We start from the raw sequence: 18,427 nt of genomic DNA on the forward strand, positions 1-18,427 counted from the left end.
CCGGGCCCCGCTCGCGCTCAACTCGGCCGGGCCAGGAACGAGGCGGGCTCAACCTTCAGCTTCCCGGGGCCTCGCAGTCGCCCGAGGCTGCAGCGGGGCCACCCAACTGTGCCGAGGCCACCCCGCCGCACAGGTACCGCGGGTGCTGCGCGGGCACCTGCCGCCGTGTGCCGGCGCCCCGCTGCCCTGCCGCCGGGCTCTGAAGCCGCAGCAGGGAGGGACGACTGCAGGGCGGGCCCCTGGCTCGGGTTAAAAGTCGCTATTGGGATAAGTCCCGCTTCTCATCTGATCCTGTGCCTTATCGCAGATCGATAACATGAAGGCCTTTGGAGCCTGTGCCAAATTGTTAACAGCCAGCGAGGCTTCCAAATCCTGGCATCGCGATTTAAGATTTGAGTTGTGTTTCTTAAAAAAAAAAAAAAAAAAAAAAAATTAATTTCTCGAAAGGAATATAAAACCAGAGATTATTTTCCTCCCCCTCCCCGCCCCCCCGTCATGAATTCGCCCATCCGTGGGTGAGCCCACCCACTCCCAAGGAGAAAGGGAGAAGGGTGATGAGGCCGACGATTTGGGGCAGCATCTGGGCAGAGTTTGGGAAAGAGAGGAGACCCTGAAAAGTTGCCTCGTTTTCCTCTCCCACGGGGTTTCTTAGGTAATGTTTTGTTTTGTTTTGTTTTGTTTTTTCCTTCTCTGATCATTTTTCTTTCTCTTCTCCCTGCTCGCTGGTCACACTCTGGCCTAAACTCCCAGCATAGAATGTTCCTGCCTGTGGAGTTCAAGTCTCCTTGCCAAACTGGCAAGGTGCCTGCCCTGGGCGGCAAGAACTAGCCAAGGGGCCGTCAGTACCTCCAGTGGCACCCAGACCGGGTCCTCTTCTCCAGCCCTTCCATTGTGCCAAGCTGACAAATGGGTGTTAGGTCTAATTTAGTGTATATCCCTGATGACCATATTTCTAGAAAGGCACTTTAGAAAAATTCAGAGTAGGAAAGTTCTGGCTTTTGAGCGGGCTGAGGGGGAGGGAATCGGCACCCTCAGGGGATGGGGGAGGGCAGCGGGAGCTGGTGACCTGCAGGCGGGGAGGGGCCACCAATGAGGGAACTGCCCGCCCACCCCCACAGGCACCTGCACCTTCGGGGGCTAGGGCACAGGCATAAAGGGCGGCCTTCCCTCCCGCGAGCAGCGAGCTCTCTGAGGGTCACCGGCAATCAAGGTATGGATGCTGGGGTGTTGTGGGATTTTTCCTCTCTTTTTAAAAGATAGCTTGAAAATACGCCTGGGTAAGTGGATCAGAAGATATTTCACATTATGGACTATCAGCTCGCTCTTCACTGTCCTACAAGTCTCTTTCTGCCACCGTGCCTATTTTGTCCTGATTGAGAGAACGTGTTTTTCCAGTTCTGAGAAAAACTCGGTCTGTATTGGGATCTTCCCAGGGCCTTAAGCCAGTTGTGTTTTGCTGAATTTGCTCCACGAGATTACATTTTCTGTCCTCTCTTGCTACTTCCAGACAGCTCCCTGTTGACGATGTCTTCCATTAAGATCGAGTGCGTTTTGCGGGAGAATTGCCGGTGTGGGGAGTCTCCGGTGTGGGAGGAGGCGTCCAGTTCGCTGCTCTTTGTAGATATTCCTGCAAAGAAGGTTTGCCGGTGGGATTCGCTCAGCAAGCGCATGCAGCAAGTGACCCTGGGTAAGGAAAAAGCCCCCCCCCCCAAAACCCCACCCTGCTTTGCCCAGACAGCCATCATTTCCCTGGGGACACGCGGTCACCTGATGTGTCATTCCCCAGGGAACTTCTTATTGAAGCCACTGGATGTGCTTTAAAACTTCTGGAATGCCATGCTGTCTCTAGACACACTCTGTGTCCTCCCACTTGGACCCAGGAATAAATTTTGGGTGGTCAGTACTTTCCTCTTCGGCTGTGGGTGGGGGGCAAGAGTCCCCATTTGGTGCTGCTGACGAAGCACAGGCACGGTAGGCTCTTTCCTTAACATCTTCAGATCTAGGCTTTAAATGTTGGGGACCCCAGCAAAGGCTGTCCGCCTTGGGTTGGGCCAAGATCTTAAAGGGCAAAAGAAAAGAAAAAAAGAGCAGGCAGAGCCCTTCTTTGAATGTAAAAAGAAGAGCTTTCAGACTTGGAAAGCATCTAGCAGGACTATCTGTTCACTGTACAAAATGAGATTCAGGACAAATTCCAAGGGCATTTGACCGTGATTCTGTTCAGGGCCACGTGATTCCCAGAGGAAGGGTTTCTCCTATGGCCCAAGCGTAGGAGCTTGATTAGAGATAAGGAAGCTTCTTGTTTCGTGTTAATGGGAAGAGATACCAGGAAATCCTGTGACTTTGGGACAGTCTCATTCCAGAGCTGGTGACCTCAAACTTTTTTTTTTTTTAAATAAGAGGGAACAACTTTTTAATTCACCCAGGGATGTGAGTGTGATTAGAGGCAAAGTGACTAGGACCAGAGGGGTTCAGAGCCCCAGGGGCGGGGGGGCGGGGCAGGAGGGGGGAGGGGGAAAATGTTTCCAAGGGGTGCCTGGGTGGCTCAGTCTGTTAAGCTACCTGCTCAGGTCAGGATCTCAGAGCCCTGGGATTGAGCCCCAGGCTGGGCTTGTCACTCACCTGGGAGTCTCCCTCTGCTCATCCTCCTCCACTCGCTCGCTCTTAAATAAATAAATAAAATCTTTTTAAAAAAATGTTTTCAAAATAAATTAATTTTGAAAGATTTTATTTATTTATTTATTTATTTATTTATTTGTCAGGGTTGGGGGAGAAGCAGGCTCTCTGCTGAGCAGAGAGCCTGATGTAGGACTCGGTGCCAGAATCCTGGGATCATGACCTGAGCCGAAGGCAGACACTTAACCAACTGAGCCACCCAGGCATCCCACAACTTTCAGTTTAATACATAAGATGGGGCCCCTTAAAAAAGACAAGTCCTGAATGAGAGGGAGGGAGAGATGTCAGGAAACCTAGTTGGCGGAACTAAGCCTGGTTTGTGTCTCTGAATTTCCTGGAGAACAGGTGAATCAAGCATCCCTTGGTCCATGATAGCTACCCTGGGAGCTCCTGTCCCCCCAACCCCAGTCAAGGACCCCCACCCCCACCCCAACCTTTGAATTTGATGTGGCGCCTGCCCCAGTGTATGGTGGCTGGAAGCTTCCAGAAGAGTTGGGTTTCATTCACGTTTCTGTCTCTGCTGCCCAAGTATACTAATCAACAAATACACTTGGTTCTGGAGCCTTCGGCTTTCCACAGAAGGGAGAGGGCACTCGCATTGTCAAAAGAGCTGGAATCTGCTCCAAGCAAGATGCCAGGTGGCGGGGTGCCCGTGGGGTGCTGCGCGGCCACTGGCCCCCTTCCCGCCCTCTGACTGCTGCTTTTGCTTCTGCAGATGCCCCCGTCAGCTCCGTGGCCCTTCGCCAGGGAGGAGGCTATGTGGCCACTGTTGGGACAAAGTTCTGTGCTTTGAACTGGGAAGATCACTCAGCAGTTGCCCTGGCCTCAGTAGATGAAGACAAGAGGAACAATAGGTTCAACGATGGGAAGGTGGATCCTGCTGGGAGATACTTCGCAGGTGTGGTTGATTTCCAGCCCCTATGGACCGAGCTTGGGGGGAAAAGCCGGACTTGAGCTAAGTCTCGCAGTTGTCCTGGGAAAATGTTACTCATAATGCGTCTTGGGTTCTTCCTTTATTATTACTTGAGTAGCTTTTCACAAAACAAAACAAAAATCCCAAGGGGCACCTGGCTGGCTCAGTCAGCAGAGCATGTGACTTACGATCTTGGGTTGGTGAGTTCAAGTCCCACACTGGGGGTAGCGTTTCCTTAACGGAAATGTAAAAACTAAAGAAATAAATAAAGTCTATTAAAATTTCATTGCTTAAAGGTAATGAATCACATTTAAAATAATGTAAAAATGTTTTAATCCCATGAGAAAAATTTCAGAATATCCCTTTCAAAAGTTTCCATCTCTGGCAGAGACCAAAATGTGCATGGTACTTTTGTAGTTTAAATGAGCTTTATTTTCTTAAATTTTTAAATTTTTGTTACTTTAAAGACTTTTTAAATTTTCTTTTTTTAAAAGATTCTATTTATTTATTTGACACAGCACAGGTAGGGGGAGCAGCAGGCAGAGGGAGAGGGAGAAGCAGGCTCCCCATTGAGCAGAGAGCCCCATGCGGGGCTCGATCCCAGGACCCTGGGATCATGACCTGAGCTGAAGGCAGATGCTTAACCCACTAAGCTTCCCAGGAGCCCCTAAATGAGCTTTCAAATAGAGGTTTCGTGGTTGCTGGCGATTTTTAAATTGGAAATAATGTCAAATTTACAGGGAAAGAAAAGTAAAAATAGTATGAACAACACCCATCTGCCCTTTACCTAGATCCACCTATCGTCAATGTTTTGTCCTATTTGTGTGCTCTCTCTGTATATAAACATGCTTTTCTCTAGAATCATTTGGAAGTAAGTTGCATATATCACATGTCTTAACCCTGAAAGATACTTCTATGGGAATTTTCCAAGAAAAAAGACCTGTTCTTCCCAAGAAAAATGACCACAGTACAGTTACCAACTTAAAGAAGTTCAGCATTATTACGGTTTTAACTGATGTCCTATCTGTACTCCAGTTTTGTCCATGAACCAAATACTGTCCTTTACAGCATTCTCCCCACTCCAGTGCGGGACCATTCTAGGATTACGTATTGCCATTTAGTTGACATGTCTCTTTAAACCTCTTTCGTCTGGGACAGAGCATAGACTTTCTTGTTTTTTTTATGACACTGCTGTGTTTGAAGAATACAGTCCCACACAACTCCCCCCTTTTTTTAATAGAACATCCCTCATGTTCCTCTTCTTTTTGTGTTTGTCTGTCTGATGTTTCCTTGTGATTAGATGGATGCTGTACATTTGTCGCTAGAATGTTGTGGAGGTGACACGCTGTCTTTCTCCAGGTGTCGTGCCTGGACACCATTTCCCTCATGGGTGCTGTTAGTTTGGATCACCTAGTTAAGGTCGTCTCCACTTTCTCTACTGCATCGTTACTATTTTTTCCAAAGATTTTATTTATTTATTTTAGATAGAGGGTGGGGGGAGCAGAGGGGCAGAGGAGGTCCGCCCTGAGCGCAAGCCCCAGGCAGGGCTTGATCGTAGGACCCTGAGATCACGACCTGAGGTGAAAGCAAGAGTCAAAGACTTAACCGACTGAGCCACCCAGGCACCCCCATAGTTAACTATTTTTAATTGCAATTTATGAACATGTCGTGGGGTTTATTAGTTACCTATTGCTGTGTAACAAATTACCCTGAAATTCAGTGGCTTAAAATAACAAACATTTTTAAAGTGTTTGTTAAAATTACAAACATCGTTACTGAAGGTTAAGAATCTGGGTGGGGCTTAGCCAGATTGTTCTAGTTCAAGGCTGTATCATGAAGTTGCAGTCAAGATCTTGGCGGAGGTTGTAGCCTCAGAAAGGGGCTGGTGTCTCTGAAGCGGCCTGGAGGATTCACATCCAAGCTCACTCACATGGGGCCGGCAGGAGGCTTCCGGAAGTCTTACCACCTGGGCCTCTCTGTGGGGCTGCTCAGAACATGGCTTCCCCCAGGTCAAGTGATGAGAGAGAGAGAGAATGAGGACACCCAAGACAGAGGCTACAGTCTTAACTATAACCAATCTCAGAAATGACAGAATGTCGCTTCTGTCATGTGCTGTTGGTCACACGGTGGTAGAAGGGACTGTATCCAAAGGGTGTGAACACTGGGAGGCAGGGATCATTTGCGGCCATCTTGGAGGCTCCCCACAACACGGGGGGAGATACTTTAAGACTGACCAAATGTCCGGGTCCCTATCAAAACGTCTCCTTTGGGTTTTACATTTGTTGATGATTCTTGCTTGAACCAATGCTGACGGTGATGGTTGGAGAATGGCTTACGTCCAGCTTTCTGTAAGGGTTAACTCTAGTTTCCAATTAAATAATGCATTTCACGTATGTTTTCATTTACTTCCCCTCATAACAAGTTAGCCAGAATTGATTCCAATCCCTGCTATGTCCACCTCCCCACCCCATCCCCTCAAACCTTGCTGCAGTGGCTCCGTCCGCTTTCTGCATGGAAGGTACACAAGGTCTGAGCAACCGGCTATGACTTGCTTCCCGTCTTCCCGGGCTTGACACAACCACAGATCTAGTTCAGGACAGGTTGAAAGATTCAAGATGAGAATCTGTTGGAAGCCCTTCTGCAACTAATTTCTGCAAGATAAGGAAATATGATCGGATATCCCACCTGCTGTTGAAATTGATTTTCTCTCTCCCTCATGGCTGTAGTTGACAGTTCTGTGGCACTTTGTGAGACAAGATAAAGGTGTCCTCAGAAGCCTGAGTGCTTAGCCTGGAGTCCCCAGTTCTTAACTTGTGCCCTGAGGGGACCCCTTAAAATTGTAGGGAAAATTGTGGGTGTGCAGACTGGTCACGAGCATCTGCCAGAAGCACCTGAGAACCTTTTTCTAGAGAGTTCCTAGCTTTCAGCAAGTGCTAGGAGGTGTCCCTGGACCAGAAAAGGGTAGGGTCATTTGATGGAGTGATGGAGTCTTGAGGTGGTGGGTCAAATCCTGAAGGTGAGGCGCCTGGGTGGCTCAGTGGTTAAGCATCTGCCTTTGGCTCAGGTCATGATCCCGGGATCCTGAGATCGAGTCCCATGCCAGGCTCTCTGCTCAGCAGGGAGCCTGCTTCTCCCTCTCCCACTCCCCCTGCTTGTGTATCCTCTCTTGCTGTCTCTCTTCTCTGTCAAATAAATAAAATCTTTTTTAAGAAGAAGAAGAATCCTGAAGGTGTCACCACATCCACTACTGTGTCCACTACTAGATAGTGACATACAAGCCAGGGCTCCGGCATGTTCTTTCCCACTGAGGTAGAACCCTTTCCAAGAGTGCGGAATTCACATGCATGTTCTAGGCATCTCTTTCTGTGAGGCAGACGGGGTGGGGGGGGGCACGGAATATTAGTAAAACAAACCCAATTTCCCTATAGCAGGAAACTGCTGCGTGAAATCCTTCTCCCCTGGGAGGGAGGATTTACCCTGTCCTGCTTGCTATTCAAGCTTCCCAACTTCTGTCCATTTTCTTTTAACTCATTCTTATTTCAAATGGAACTTGGTATACTAGATGAGCTTCCCAATTTCTTCATTACAGTCAAACTCTGCTCTGTCCCCCAAGATCACACTCAAGTCTAAGGGACTATCCTATGGTGCACTTGAGAAGAACGTGTGCTCTGCCGCTGTTGAGTGGAGTGTTTGGTAAATGTCACTTAGATTGGTTGAGGCTGTTCAGTTTTGTTTCTTTGCTGATTTTTCTATATACTTGTATCTGTTACTGAGAGAAGGATACTGACATCTCCAGCTGTAATTATGGACTTGTCTATTTCTCTTTTCAGTTCTGATTTTGGCTTTGTGTATTTCGAAGCTCTGTTGGTAAGCACGTACGAATTTAGGATTGCTATGTCTCCTTGGTGAATTGACCATTTTCGTGATATGTAGGACCTCTATGTATCCCTGATAATTGTCTTCGCTCTAAGTATATTTTGTCTGATGTTAACATAGCCCCTCCAGCTAATATTTTAATCAATATTTGCATGGTATAGCTTTTCCCATCCTTTCACTTTTATACGATCTATATCCCTATATCTGAAATGAGTTTCTTATAACCAGCAAATAGCTGGGCTTTTAAAAAATTCGTCTTAACAATAACTTAATTAATGTATTTAGGTTCTTTACATTTAGTGTATTTAGTGTAATTATTAATATGCTTTGACTTAGATCTACCATTTTGTTATTTGTTTTCTATTTTTTGTTCCTCCCGTTTCCCCTTTCCTGCCTCCTTTTGGGTTGAGTGAACCTTCTTTTAGAATTCGATTTTAATTTACTCGTGGTGATCTTTCGCTGTATCTCTCTATGTAGTTTTTTAAGGGTTTCTGAAGGGATTGCAAAATACACAGTTAACTTTTTGTAGTCTGTCTAGAACCAAGTTTTACCACTTTGATGAACACTTCTTTATGCTATAGTTCCCTTTATAGACACACATATAAATCCCCTGAGAAAATGTAATTTTTGCTTTTAACCATCAGAAATATTTTAAAGAACTGGGGCGCCTGGCTGGCTCAGTTGGTGGAGTGTGCAACTCTTGATCTTGGGGTTGTGAGTTCAAGCCCCACGTTGGGTATAGAGATTACTTAAAAATAAAAAATCTTAAAAAAATGGAATCTTCAACAAAAGAAAAGAAATATTTTCAAGAACTTAAAGGAGAAGAACACCCTATTATATTTACTGTTTCTGTTGTTCTTCCTTTATTCCAGTGTTCCAAGCTTCCTTTTGGTATCATTTCCCTTCCCTTTAGCAATTCTGTTAGAGCAGGTCTGCTGGCTGTGAATTCTCCCAGTTTTACTTCATATGAGAATATCTTTATTTCACCTTCATTCTTGAAAGATATTTTCACTGAATATAGAATACTAGTCTGACAGTTGTTTTTTTCCTCTTTCGGCAAATGAAAAATGTGTGCCTTCCAGGGTGTCTGGGTGGCTCAGTCCATTACGTGTCTTGACTCTTGATCTCAGCTCAGGTCTTGATCTCAGGGTCATGAGTTCGAAGCCCCCTGCTGGGCCCTGCGCTCGGCAAGGAACCTACTTAAGAAAAAGAAAAAACGCATCACTTCCTTCTGACCTCCGTGGCTCCTCGTAAAATATCAACAGTTACTGAAACCATTATTCTTCTATATGTCATATGTCATTTTTCTTTCTTTCTTAGGGATTTCTATTTGACTTTGGTTTCAGAATTTTGATTTTGATGTGTCTGGGTGGAGATTTCTTTGGGATTATCTCCTGTTTGGGGCTTGCTCGGCTTGAATCCATAGTTTTCTGCAATGTTGTCCACATTGGATCATTTCCTTTTTTATATATTTTAAGATTTTAGGTTTTTTTAAAGTAATCTCTAGGCCCAACATGGGGCTCAAACTCACAACCGCAAGATCAAGAATCACGTGCTCTACTCACTGAGCCAGCCAAGCGCCCCTGGATAATCTCTATTGACCTGTCATCCACTACACTAACTCTTCTCCTTTGTCATCTCTAGCCTGCTAGCAAAATCCATCCAGGTGGTTTTTCTATTTCGGTTATTTTCTTTTTCAGTTCTAAAATTTTTATTTGGCCCTTTATTGTGTTTTGACTTCTTTGCATTGCCAAGTCATATTGGATAGTATTTGTGACTTTGTGACTATTATTTTGAGACCCTGGGTCTTTAAATCCTGTGGAGAATGTTGATACATTTGTCCTCATGAGCGATCTGTATATGCTCAGGTTCAGAAGGTTTACCAGAAAAGTTCTAGCCTGCTCTCTCTGAGCTGCCATTAAGATCTGGCCCCCATGTGGGCCACTCAGTGGCCGCCCTGAGACTTAGGAGTTCCAACCACAGCTGCATTCTCAGTCTTTGGTATGCTAATTAAAACCAGAGTCCTGCGCATACGAGTAAAAGATGAGCCCAGGAGATCATAAACAACCTTATGGAATTGCATTCCTGAACAACGTCCCTCTTGACTGTCTCTAGGTACTTTCTATTTTCCTGGAGCTGTCCTTGTCATTCCTCCAGCCGGAACCCACCCATCTCTAGGACAGTGCTCTCTCCAGAACCAAGTAGCAGCAGGACAGAGAGAGAGAGAGAGCATAAAAGCAGCAGTGTTTGGTTCTGCCCTTTTGGAGCTCCAGTAGGAGAGCAATATCCCCTTCCCCTGAGTCTTGATTCCTGCACTTTCCTTGTACCCGCCACTCTGCCATCACTACCCTTGCTGCAGAGCGTGCGGACTGGAGAAAGGAGTGGAAAAGAACCAGGGCATTTCTTCCACTCTCCGAGCCTCAGAAGTTTCCTCATTTGCTCCTTGAGCCAGATCGAGAGGGTTTCTCTTGGCTCTCTGTCTTCACCACGGTGCTCGCTTCCAAGTTGGAGGTTGCATTGAGGTCAAGCTGGGACATACTGGAGGATAAAATGGAGAACTCGCCACCAGTTAGGCGGCACTGCAAATTCCGCTGGTCTTCCCTGAGCTGCCCGATATTTTTACTTGTCGGAGTTTCTCAAATAGCCCACTGGGTGTTTTGTCCAGTTTGTACAGTTGCGCTCAGTGGGAGAAAGTGGGGTTGGTGGAAATGGACTCCTTATCCGGAACCAGACCTGTTGGTGTAATTTTCATTGGCATCATAAGCAAGGCAGTTGTCTTTATATATATATATATATATATATATATATATATATATGTATATGTATATATATATATAGGACCCAGATTGGGATTGCAGAATAGTTTCCTTGAATAGAGTAGTTTTTATTTTTTTTAAATATTTTATGTATTTATTTTGACAGAGAGAGAGAATGAGAGGGAGAGAGAACAAGCAGGGGGGAGGGGCAGAGGGAGAAACGGGCTCCCTGCTGAGCAGGGAGGCGATGTGACCAGGATACTAGGATCATGACCTGAGCCAAAGGCAGATGCTTAACCAACTGAGCCACCCAATTGTCCCTAGTTTCCTTGACTTCATGATGGGAAAGGAACCCTGGTCATAAAAGGTGCTATAGGGCATGGGACAAGGTGCTGTGCAGCTAAACTCAGTGCTTTTGGGGTATTGTAGGCACCATGGCTGAGGAGATAGCCCCCGCGGTTCTGGAGCGGCACCAGGGGTCCCTGTACTCCCTCTTTCCTGACCACCACGTGGAAAAGTATTTTGACCAGGTGGACATCTCCAATGGTTTGGATTGGTCCCTGGACCACAAAATCTTCTATTACATCGACAGCCTGTCCTACTCGGTGGATGCCTTTGACTATGACCTACAGACAGGAAAGATCTGTACGTACTTTTTCGTTATTCTTCTTATTACTGCTGGGATTTTTTTTCATATGTGGTTAGCTGGGAAGCTGCCTCTTCCTCCTCGACTCGCATGGAAAGGCCCTTACTTGTCAAATGAAGGAGGTGGCGGATGTGATAATTCCAATAGAGTCATAATTGTCCAGACTCGACTAGGCTGCCAATCAAACCAGCGCCCTCGGCACACCTGACTCTGGCCACCACTGGCAAAATAGGGATAGATCCTTCCCATGCTTCTTGCCACCGTCCCTCAAAAGGGACTCGCCATGCAATGGATCCTGTCCTACTAGAGGCGCCTATCGGCAGATAATGCACAGCAGAATGAGAAAAAGGAACGGAAAGCTAAGGTTGGGGGGTTGCAATTGCTCCTGTGTCCTTGAGTTAACCAGAGGGAACTACTCAGAGACGAATTAATAATCTTCCCAAATAGAAGATTTTAAACAGTAACTGCCGAGTGTTCAATTCTGTCAGTGGGTTCGACATGAGCTGTAGTTGGAAACTGGGAGGGAGGAAATTCTTGAGAAGAATTTAGGAGGGAGCACTTGAAACTGTTCCGTGAAAGGTGCCAAACCGCCAGAGCAAACACAGTAATAAAAATTACTTCGGGGGGGGGGGGGGAACCACAAGCCTCGCGTGTAGATTTAATGAGAGACAGGTTATTTCAGTACAGATGTTTTGCTTTGAAATACAGAGTGCCTTTTTTATGACTGTTTTTACCCATTTTTACTGACACATGGTTTTAACATTTTTTTTTCACTATACCTCGATGCAGTTACTACAATGACCTGGATTTTGTAAAGTTCCTCTGGGGTTTGATGGAGTTTTTTGGGTTTGTTTATTTGTATACTGTGATTCCCCCGTTTCGGGCCAGCCAGTGGGCTCCAGAACACCCCTCCTTTCAGAAATAAGCTCTTTAATACTATGTTTTGATAGGATGATTTTGGAACATTCGGTCCGACAGAAACAGAACGCGCATGTCTTACTAGTTTTTGCGTAGGAACTGTTCACATGGTACTATTAAGTGGCCTTCTAGATCTTGGAGTTAATCAAAGTCGGCATTTTTATAAGGAAAACAGCAAAGGTCTAACCACAGACCGAAATGTCTCCGAGCGGGGTGTGCAGGGTTTCAGTTCAGCTCAACCTCAAAAAAGAACTACTGTTATTTTATTAAGAATTCTAGGGGCGCCTGGGTGGCTCAGTAGTTAAGCGTCTGCCTTCAGCTCAGGTCATGATCCCAGGGTCCTGGGATCCAACCCTGCGTCGGGCTCCCTGCTCAGTGGGGAGCCTGCTTCGCCCTCTCCCTCTGCCTGCTGCTCCCCCTGCTTGTGCTCGCTCTCTCGCTCTCTCTCTCAAATAAATAAATAAAATCTTAAAAAAAGAATTCTACTTCCTTCTTTCCCGCTTAGACAAACACATCTGTACCCAAACTAAAGAGAGTGTAATCACCCCCAAACCATGTGGTAAAAAATTCTTAGTTGAGGAGTGCCCATTCATGTTTCTGGACATCTTTGTTTTATTTTTTTTTTATTTTTTTAAAGATTTTATTTCTTTATCTGAGAGAGAGAGCACAAGCACAGGGAGTGGCAGACAGAGGGAGAGGGAGAAGCAGGAGCAGAGAGCCCAAGGCGGGGCTTGATCCCAGAACCCCGGGATCGTGACCTGATCCAAAGGCAGATGCTGAAGCGACTGAGCCACCCACGCACCCTGGACGTTTTTGGTTTTAGAGTTAGGAATTCTTCTGAACCATCCCGCATGCCAGACCCCAGATCAGCGAAAGTGATGAGGATTTACAGCCAGTTGGAGAGCTCCTGGTCTGATGCTCAGTGTTGAGTGGCCTGTTGTTTTGTTGTGTGTGTGTGTGTGTGTGTTTGTTTTTCTAACCCTAGCCAACCGCAGAAGTATTTACAAGCTGGAGAAAGAAGAGCAAATTCCAGATGGGATGTGTATCGATGCGGAGGGGAAGCTCTGGGTGGCCTGTTACAATGGAGGGAGAGTGATTCGTTTAGACCCTGAGACAGGTAGGCCTGCAGCAAAATTAAAAAAAAAAATCCCTGCCATGTCTAGAAAAAATGAGACACTATCGACTAGAGGAACTTCATTACTAATAACGTTATCTAGAGATACATTCAGAGGTCTCAGTAGGATAACTTTGGAAATAAAGGCCCAAGATAGCGCCCCAAACTTAGAGTCAGAACTTCTTTTCCTGCAGAGGTAAGTCTTTTTGGCCAAAACAGATTGTCCGGGAGGGTTGGTTAAATGACCTCCACAGTGCTTTTTGAATATCGCTGATCTTCTGCAAGGGGTCCCGAATGGTTGTGCAGGTTGGAAATTTGCTAGAGCTGGGCTTGCAATACAATATTTGGTGATCTAGGGAAAAGACTCCAAACTGTGAAGTTGCCTGTTGTTAAAACAACCTCGTGCTGCTTCGGAGGGAAGGACTACTCTGAAATGTATGTGACCTGTGCCCGGGACGGAATGGATCCCGAGGGTCTTCTGCAGCAGCCTGAAGCTGGTGGGATCTTCAAGGTGATCTGGCTTTCTTTTATTTTGAGGGTGAGGTGGGAGATCCTTGGCTATGTAACTGAGTGATTACTGCTTTTTCTTTTTTTTATTTTATTTATTTGAGACGACGAGAGAGTGAGAGAGAGAGAGAGCATGAGCAGTGAGAGGGGTAAAGGGAGAAGGAGAAGCAAACTCCCCACTGAGCGGGGAGCCTGATGCAGGGCTGGATCCCCCCCAGGGATCATAACCTGAGCCAAAAGCAGACACCCAATTGACTGAGCCACCCAGGCGACCCGATTAGTGCTTTTTCATACTTTTAAAACATAATTCTATTTAGCATTTTTTAGAGAGAGAGAGAGAGCACGTATTTGTGTGTGTATGTGCACATACAAGTTGGGCAGGAAGGGCAGAGGGGGAGAGAGAAAATCCTGACCCGGGGCTTGATCTCAAGACCCTGAGATCGTGACCTGAGCCAAAGGCAGATGCTTAACCAAGCCACCCATATTTTAATAAAGCTCATCATGCTAGATTTTTAAAAACATTTTATTTAGATTTCCCAGACTGTAAATCCAAGATAATGTGTTTAGCCTGCTTTGCAGTACGCCTGAGTGGCTCAGTCGGTTAAGCATCTGCCTTTGGCTCAGGTCATGATCCCAGGGTCCTAGGATCGAGCCCCACATCGATCCTGCTGAGTAGGAAGCCTGCTTCTCCCTCTCCCTGCCACTCCCCCTGCTTGTGCTCACTCGCTCGCTCTCCGACAAATAAAATCTTCGAAAAAAGAAAAGACATAGGAAGATGGTAGAAATAAATTCACTTGTAAATCCAAGTTAATTGGGGCGCCTGGGTGGCTGAGTCGTTCAGCATCTGCCTTCGGCTCAGGTCATGATCCCAGGGTCCTGGGATCCAGACCCCCCCCACTGGGCTGCCTGCTCAGTGGGAAGCCTGCTTCTCCCTCTCCCACTCCCCCTGCATGTGTTCCCTCTCTCTTGCTGTCTCTCTCTCTCTCTCTCTGTCAGATAAATAAATAAATAAAAGCTTAAAAAATCCAAATTAATGGCAGATGGTTGCTAGTTGGATAATTATCAGTGTGATAATTTAGAGTTGAACCTGCCCTAATCAAGTAACTCCTTTTTAAGATAGGAAATAAAATAAGGATAATTGGTAGCTAAGTATATTACTATAAATCATAAAAATGCTTTTGAAAAATACTTGTGAACTACCTTTTAGCAAAGTTTTTCTCTTTTCTTTTTTTAACAGATAACTGGCCTGGGGGTCAAAGGAATTCCTCCCTATCCCTATGCGGGATGAGTGGCAGGCCTTCTTTCCTACTGGAAGAACTTTTGAAGACACATAGAAAATTCTAGAGCTGAAATTTCAATCTAGTTACAAAAAATTAAAAAGAAATGATACTATTAATAGGGTTAATTTTTTTTTTACAATTTTTAAAACATAAAACATTTTAATAAGGGGTTACAGGTCATTTTGGTAACATACTAAAATGCCTTCTGCAAAGGTATTATAGAAATATAGAGAACTGTTCAGATGTCAACCAGCCTCTTGATTCTTTGCAAATTGCTAGAAGGGGATGGGGGGACCATGTCTGTTGCGCATTCCATACTTATTATACCTGAAGGTTCAAAAAACTAATAAATAATGTCTTAGTAATGACTTACTATGATTATGTTCCTTTTTATTTTCATCATAAACTTAAAAAATATAATGCAGTGCTAACCTACCTTCACATTATTCTTCCTACATGCTATTTTTTGCAAGCTAAAATATTACTGGAGGATAAGAATTAAACACTGGCAAAATCCATGACTCCAACTGCCACCTAATAAATGTAGAAGCCATATATCACTTATTAGAATACTTTTTAAAAAATAGCTTTACTGAGGGGCATCTGGGTGGCTCAGTCAGTGAAGTCTCTGGTTTCAGCTCAGGTCATGATCCCAGGGTCCTGGGATCAAGCCCTACATTGGGCTCCCTGCTCAGTGGGGAGCCTGCTTGTCCCTCTCCCTCTGCCACTCCCCCTGATTCATGCTCATTCGATCTCTTTCAAATAAAATCTTTTTAAAAATAGCTGTATTGAATCATAATTGACCTACACGTATTTCAAGTGTACAATTTGATAAATTTGACATATGTACATTAAGGAAACCAACACCACAAGCAAGATAATCTGTCCACCACCCCAAGACTTGCCCTGTGTCTCTTGGTAATCCTTTCCTTTGGTCCCTCTGTATGTCTGCCTTCATCCCCAGGAAAACACTGATCTTATTTCTGTCACTATTAATTAGCTTTAAAACTGGGTAGTGTGAGGGGCGCCTGGGTGGCTCAGTGGGTTAAGGCCTCTGCCTTCGGCTTGGATCATGATCTCAGGGTCCTGGGATCGAGCCCCACATCGGGCTCTCTGCTCAGCAGGGAGCCTGCTTCCTCCCTCTCTCTCTCTGCCTGCCTCTCTGCCTCCTTGTGATCTCTCTGTCAAATGAATAAATAAAATCTTTTTAAAAAAAACTGGGTAGTGTGATTTCTCCAATTTTGTCCTTTTCCCAAAACTGTCTTGGCTAGGGGTGGCTGGGTGGCTCAGTTGGTTAAGCATCTGCCTCCAGCTCAGGTCATAATCCCAGGGTCCTGGGTTTGAGCCCCACATCAGGCTCCTTGCTCAGAAGTCTGCTTCTCCCTCTGCCTGCCACTCTGCTTACTTGTGTTCCGCCAGTCAAATAAATCTTTTTAAAAATTTTATTAGCTATTCTAGTTCCTCTGGCCTTCCGTATAAGTTTTAGAGTCAGCATAACTCTATCTACATTAAAAAATCATATTATTTTTTTAGAGTGTGCAGTGCATGCACACATGAGCCAACCCGAGGGGTGGGGTGCAGAGGGAGAGGGAGAGAATCTGAAGCAGGCTCCATGACCCAGCACAGAGCCCAGTATGGGGCTTCAGCTCACGATCCTGAGATCATGACCTGAGCAGAAATCAAGAGTCAGACACTTAACTGACTGAGCCCCACAGGCACCCAAATCATGCTGCAATTTTAACCAAAGTTGCTTTAAATCTGTAGAACAATTTGAAGAGAACTGGCATCTTTACTATTTTGAATCTTCCAATCCAGTGCATCTTTCCAACTATTTAGGTCTTCAAAGACTTTTTTCATCAGCATTTTGTAGGTCTCATTATATAGGTCTTGCACATATTTTGTTAGATTTATATTTGAGAAAAATGTGCATTCTGCTTTTATTTTTTTTTAAAGATTTTATTTATTTGAGAGAGAGACAGTGAGAGAGAGCATGAGCGAGGAGAAGGTCAGAGGGAGAAGCAGACTCCCCATGGAGCTGGGAGCCTGATGCGGGACTCGATCCCAGGACTCCGGGATCATGACCTGAGCCGAAGGCAGTTGTCCAACCAACTGAGCCACCCAGGCGTCCCAGCATTCTGCTTTTATGAATGGCGTGTTTTATAAATGTCAGTCAGATTCAGTTCGTTGTTGGTGGTATTCAGTTCTTCTAGATCTTTCCTGAGCTGCTGTCTTCTAGTTTTATCCATTAATGAAGAAGGGTTGTTAAAGTTTCTAACTATAATTTTGGATTTGTCTGTTGCTCTCTTCAGTTCTGACAGTTTTGGATCTGTGTATTTTGGAACTCTGTTGTTAGGTGCATACACCTTTAAAATTGTATGTCTTTTGGTGAATTGACTTTTTTCAGTATCATGTCTCTCTTTATCCCTTGAAAATCTACTGAAATCCATTGAAAATTCATCAAGGCTATATTTTAAAAATATTTTCTTTTTAAGTAATATCTATACCCAACATGGGACTCAAACCTATAATCCTGAGGTCAAGAGTCGCATACTCTACTGACTGAGCCGGCCAGGTGCCCCATCAAGGTTAATTTTTTTGCTTTCAACCGTCAAGCATGTTTTGCTGAACTCAAGAGGAAAATAATAGTCTATTATCTTTACCAAGATACTTACCATTTCTGTTGTTCTTCCTTCATTCCTGATGTTCCAAGTTTCTTTCTGTCTCCTTCTTATTGTCTGAAGAACTTTCTGTATCAGTTCTTTTAGAGTAGGTCTGTTGGCTATGCATTCTCTCAGTTTTACTTTGTATGAGAATGTCTTTATTTCACCTTCATCCCCGACGGCTGTTTTCACTAGATATGAAATGCACGGTTGATAGTTCTTTTCTTTCAGCCCCTTGGCACTTGAAAAATGTGCCATTTTCTTCTGGCCTTCATGGTTTCTGATGAGAAATCTGCAGCCTTTGAAGTTATCACTTTCCTACAGGTAATGAGTAATTTTTCTCTTGCTGATTTCAAGATTTTGTGTTAGTCTTTAACTTTCAGCAATTTGATTATGAGGTGTCTAGATATGTATTTCTTTGGGTTTATCCTGTTTGGGGTTTGCTCTGCTTCTTGAATCTGTCAGTTTATGGGGGTTTTGTTTGTTTGTTTGTTTTTTGTTTTTTTACCTAACTTGGGAAGTTTGGGCAATTATTTCTTCTGCCTCACATTTTTCTCTCTGGGACTCCAAAGACTTGAACATCAGACTTTTTATTGCTGTGCCACAAGTTCCTGAGTTTCTGGGTTTTCTTTTTCAATATTTTTTTGTCTCGCTGTTATTCTGTGATCGGTCTTCAAGTTCACTGGCTCCTTTCTCTGTTTTCTTGGCTGTTGAGTCCATCTGGCTATTTTTGCTGTTGTTATTTTATTTTTCAGTTCTAAAATTTCCATGTCCATGCCAATATTTTTCCACTTTAATATTTGTTTGGAGAATTTTCATGATTTTTTTTATATAATTTTTATATAATAGCTGTTTAAAGTGCTTGTCAGGTACTTCTAATATCTGCATCATCTCACTCTTGGCACCGTTGATCATCTTTTTCCATTTGAATTGAGCCTTTCATTGTTCTTGGTATGATGAGTAATTTTAGATTGTATCCTGGATATTTTGAATATTACATTATGAAACTCTAGGTCTTGCTTAAATCCTATAAAGAATGTTGATATATTTGTTTTAGCAGACAATCTACATAGTTAGGTTTGGT

The 18,427-nt window shown here is 44.5% G+C and overlaps 2 protein-coding genes across 3 annotated transcripts in view; one reads left to right on the top strand and one right to left on the bottom strand.

Moving 5' to 3' along the window:
- Positions 1-18,427, bottom strand: part of LOC111150571 (zinc finger protein 674-like) — an 886,492-nt gene that overhangs the window by 574,504 nt on the left and 293,561 nt on the right. The window lies entirely within an intron of this gene.
- Positions 1,510-15,050, top strand: LOC111150589 (regucalcin). 2 transcript variants are annotated; one of them, XM_022508096.1, is made up of 6 exons: positions 1,510-1,687; positions 3,389-3,571; positions 10,648-10,863; positions 12,768-12,899; positions 13,253-13,407; positions 14,641-15,050. In XM_022508096.1, the coding sequence occupies exons 1-6, from the start codon at positions 1,525-1,527 to the stop codon at positions 14,689-14,691; spliced, it is 900 nt and encodes a 299-aa protein (XP_022363804.1). In that variant the 5' UTR covers positions 1,510-1,524; the 3' UTR covers positions 14,692-15,050. The 2 variants fall into 2 exon arrangements, with proteins under 2 accessions (XP_022363804.1, XP_022363805.1); XM_022508097.1 differs by lacking the exon at positions 10,648-10,863 and having other exon boundaries at positions 14,641-15,038.

Source organism: Enhydra lutris, unplaced genomic scaffold (assembly GCF_002288905.1).
Source record: "Enhydra lutris kenyoni isolate GAN:26980312 unplaced genomic scaffold, ASM228890v2 scaffoldscaffold23, whole genome shotgun sequence".
NCBI lineage: Eukaryota > Metazoa > Chordata > Mammalia > Carnivora > Mustelidae > Enhydra > Enhydra lutris.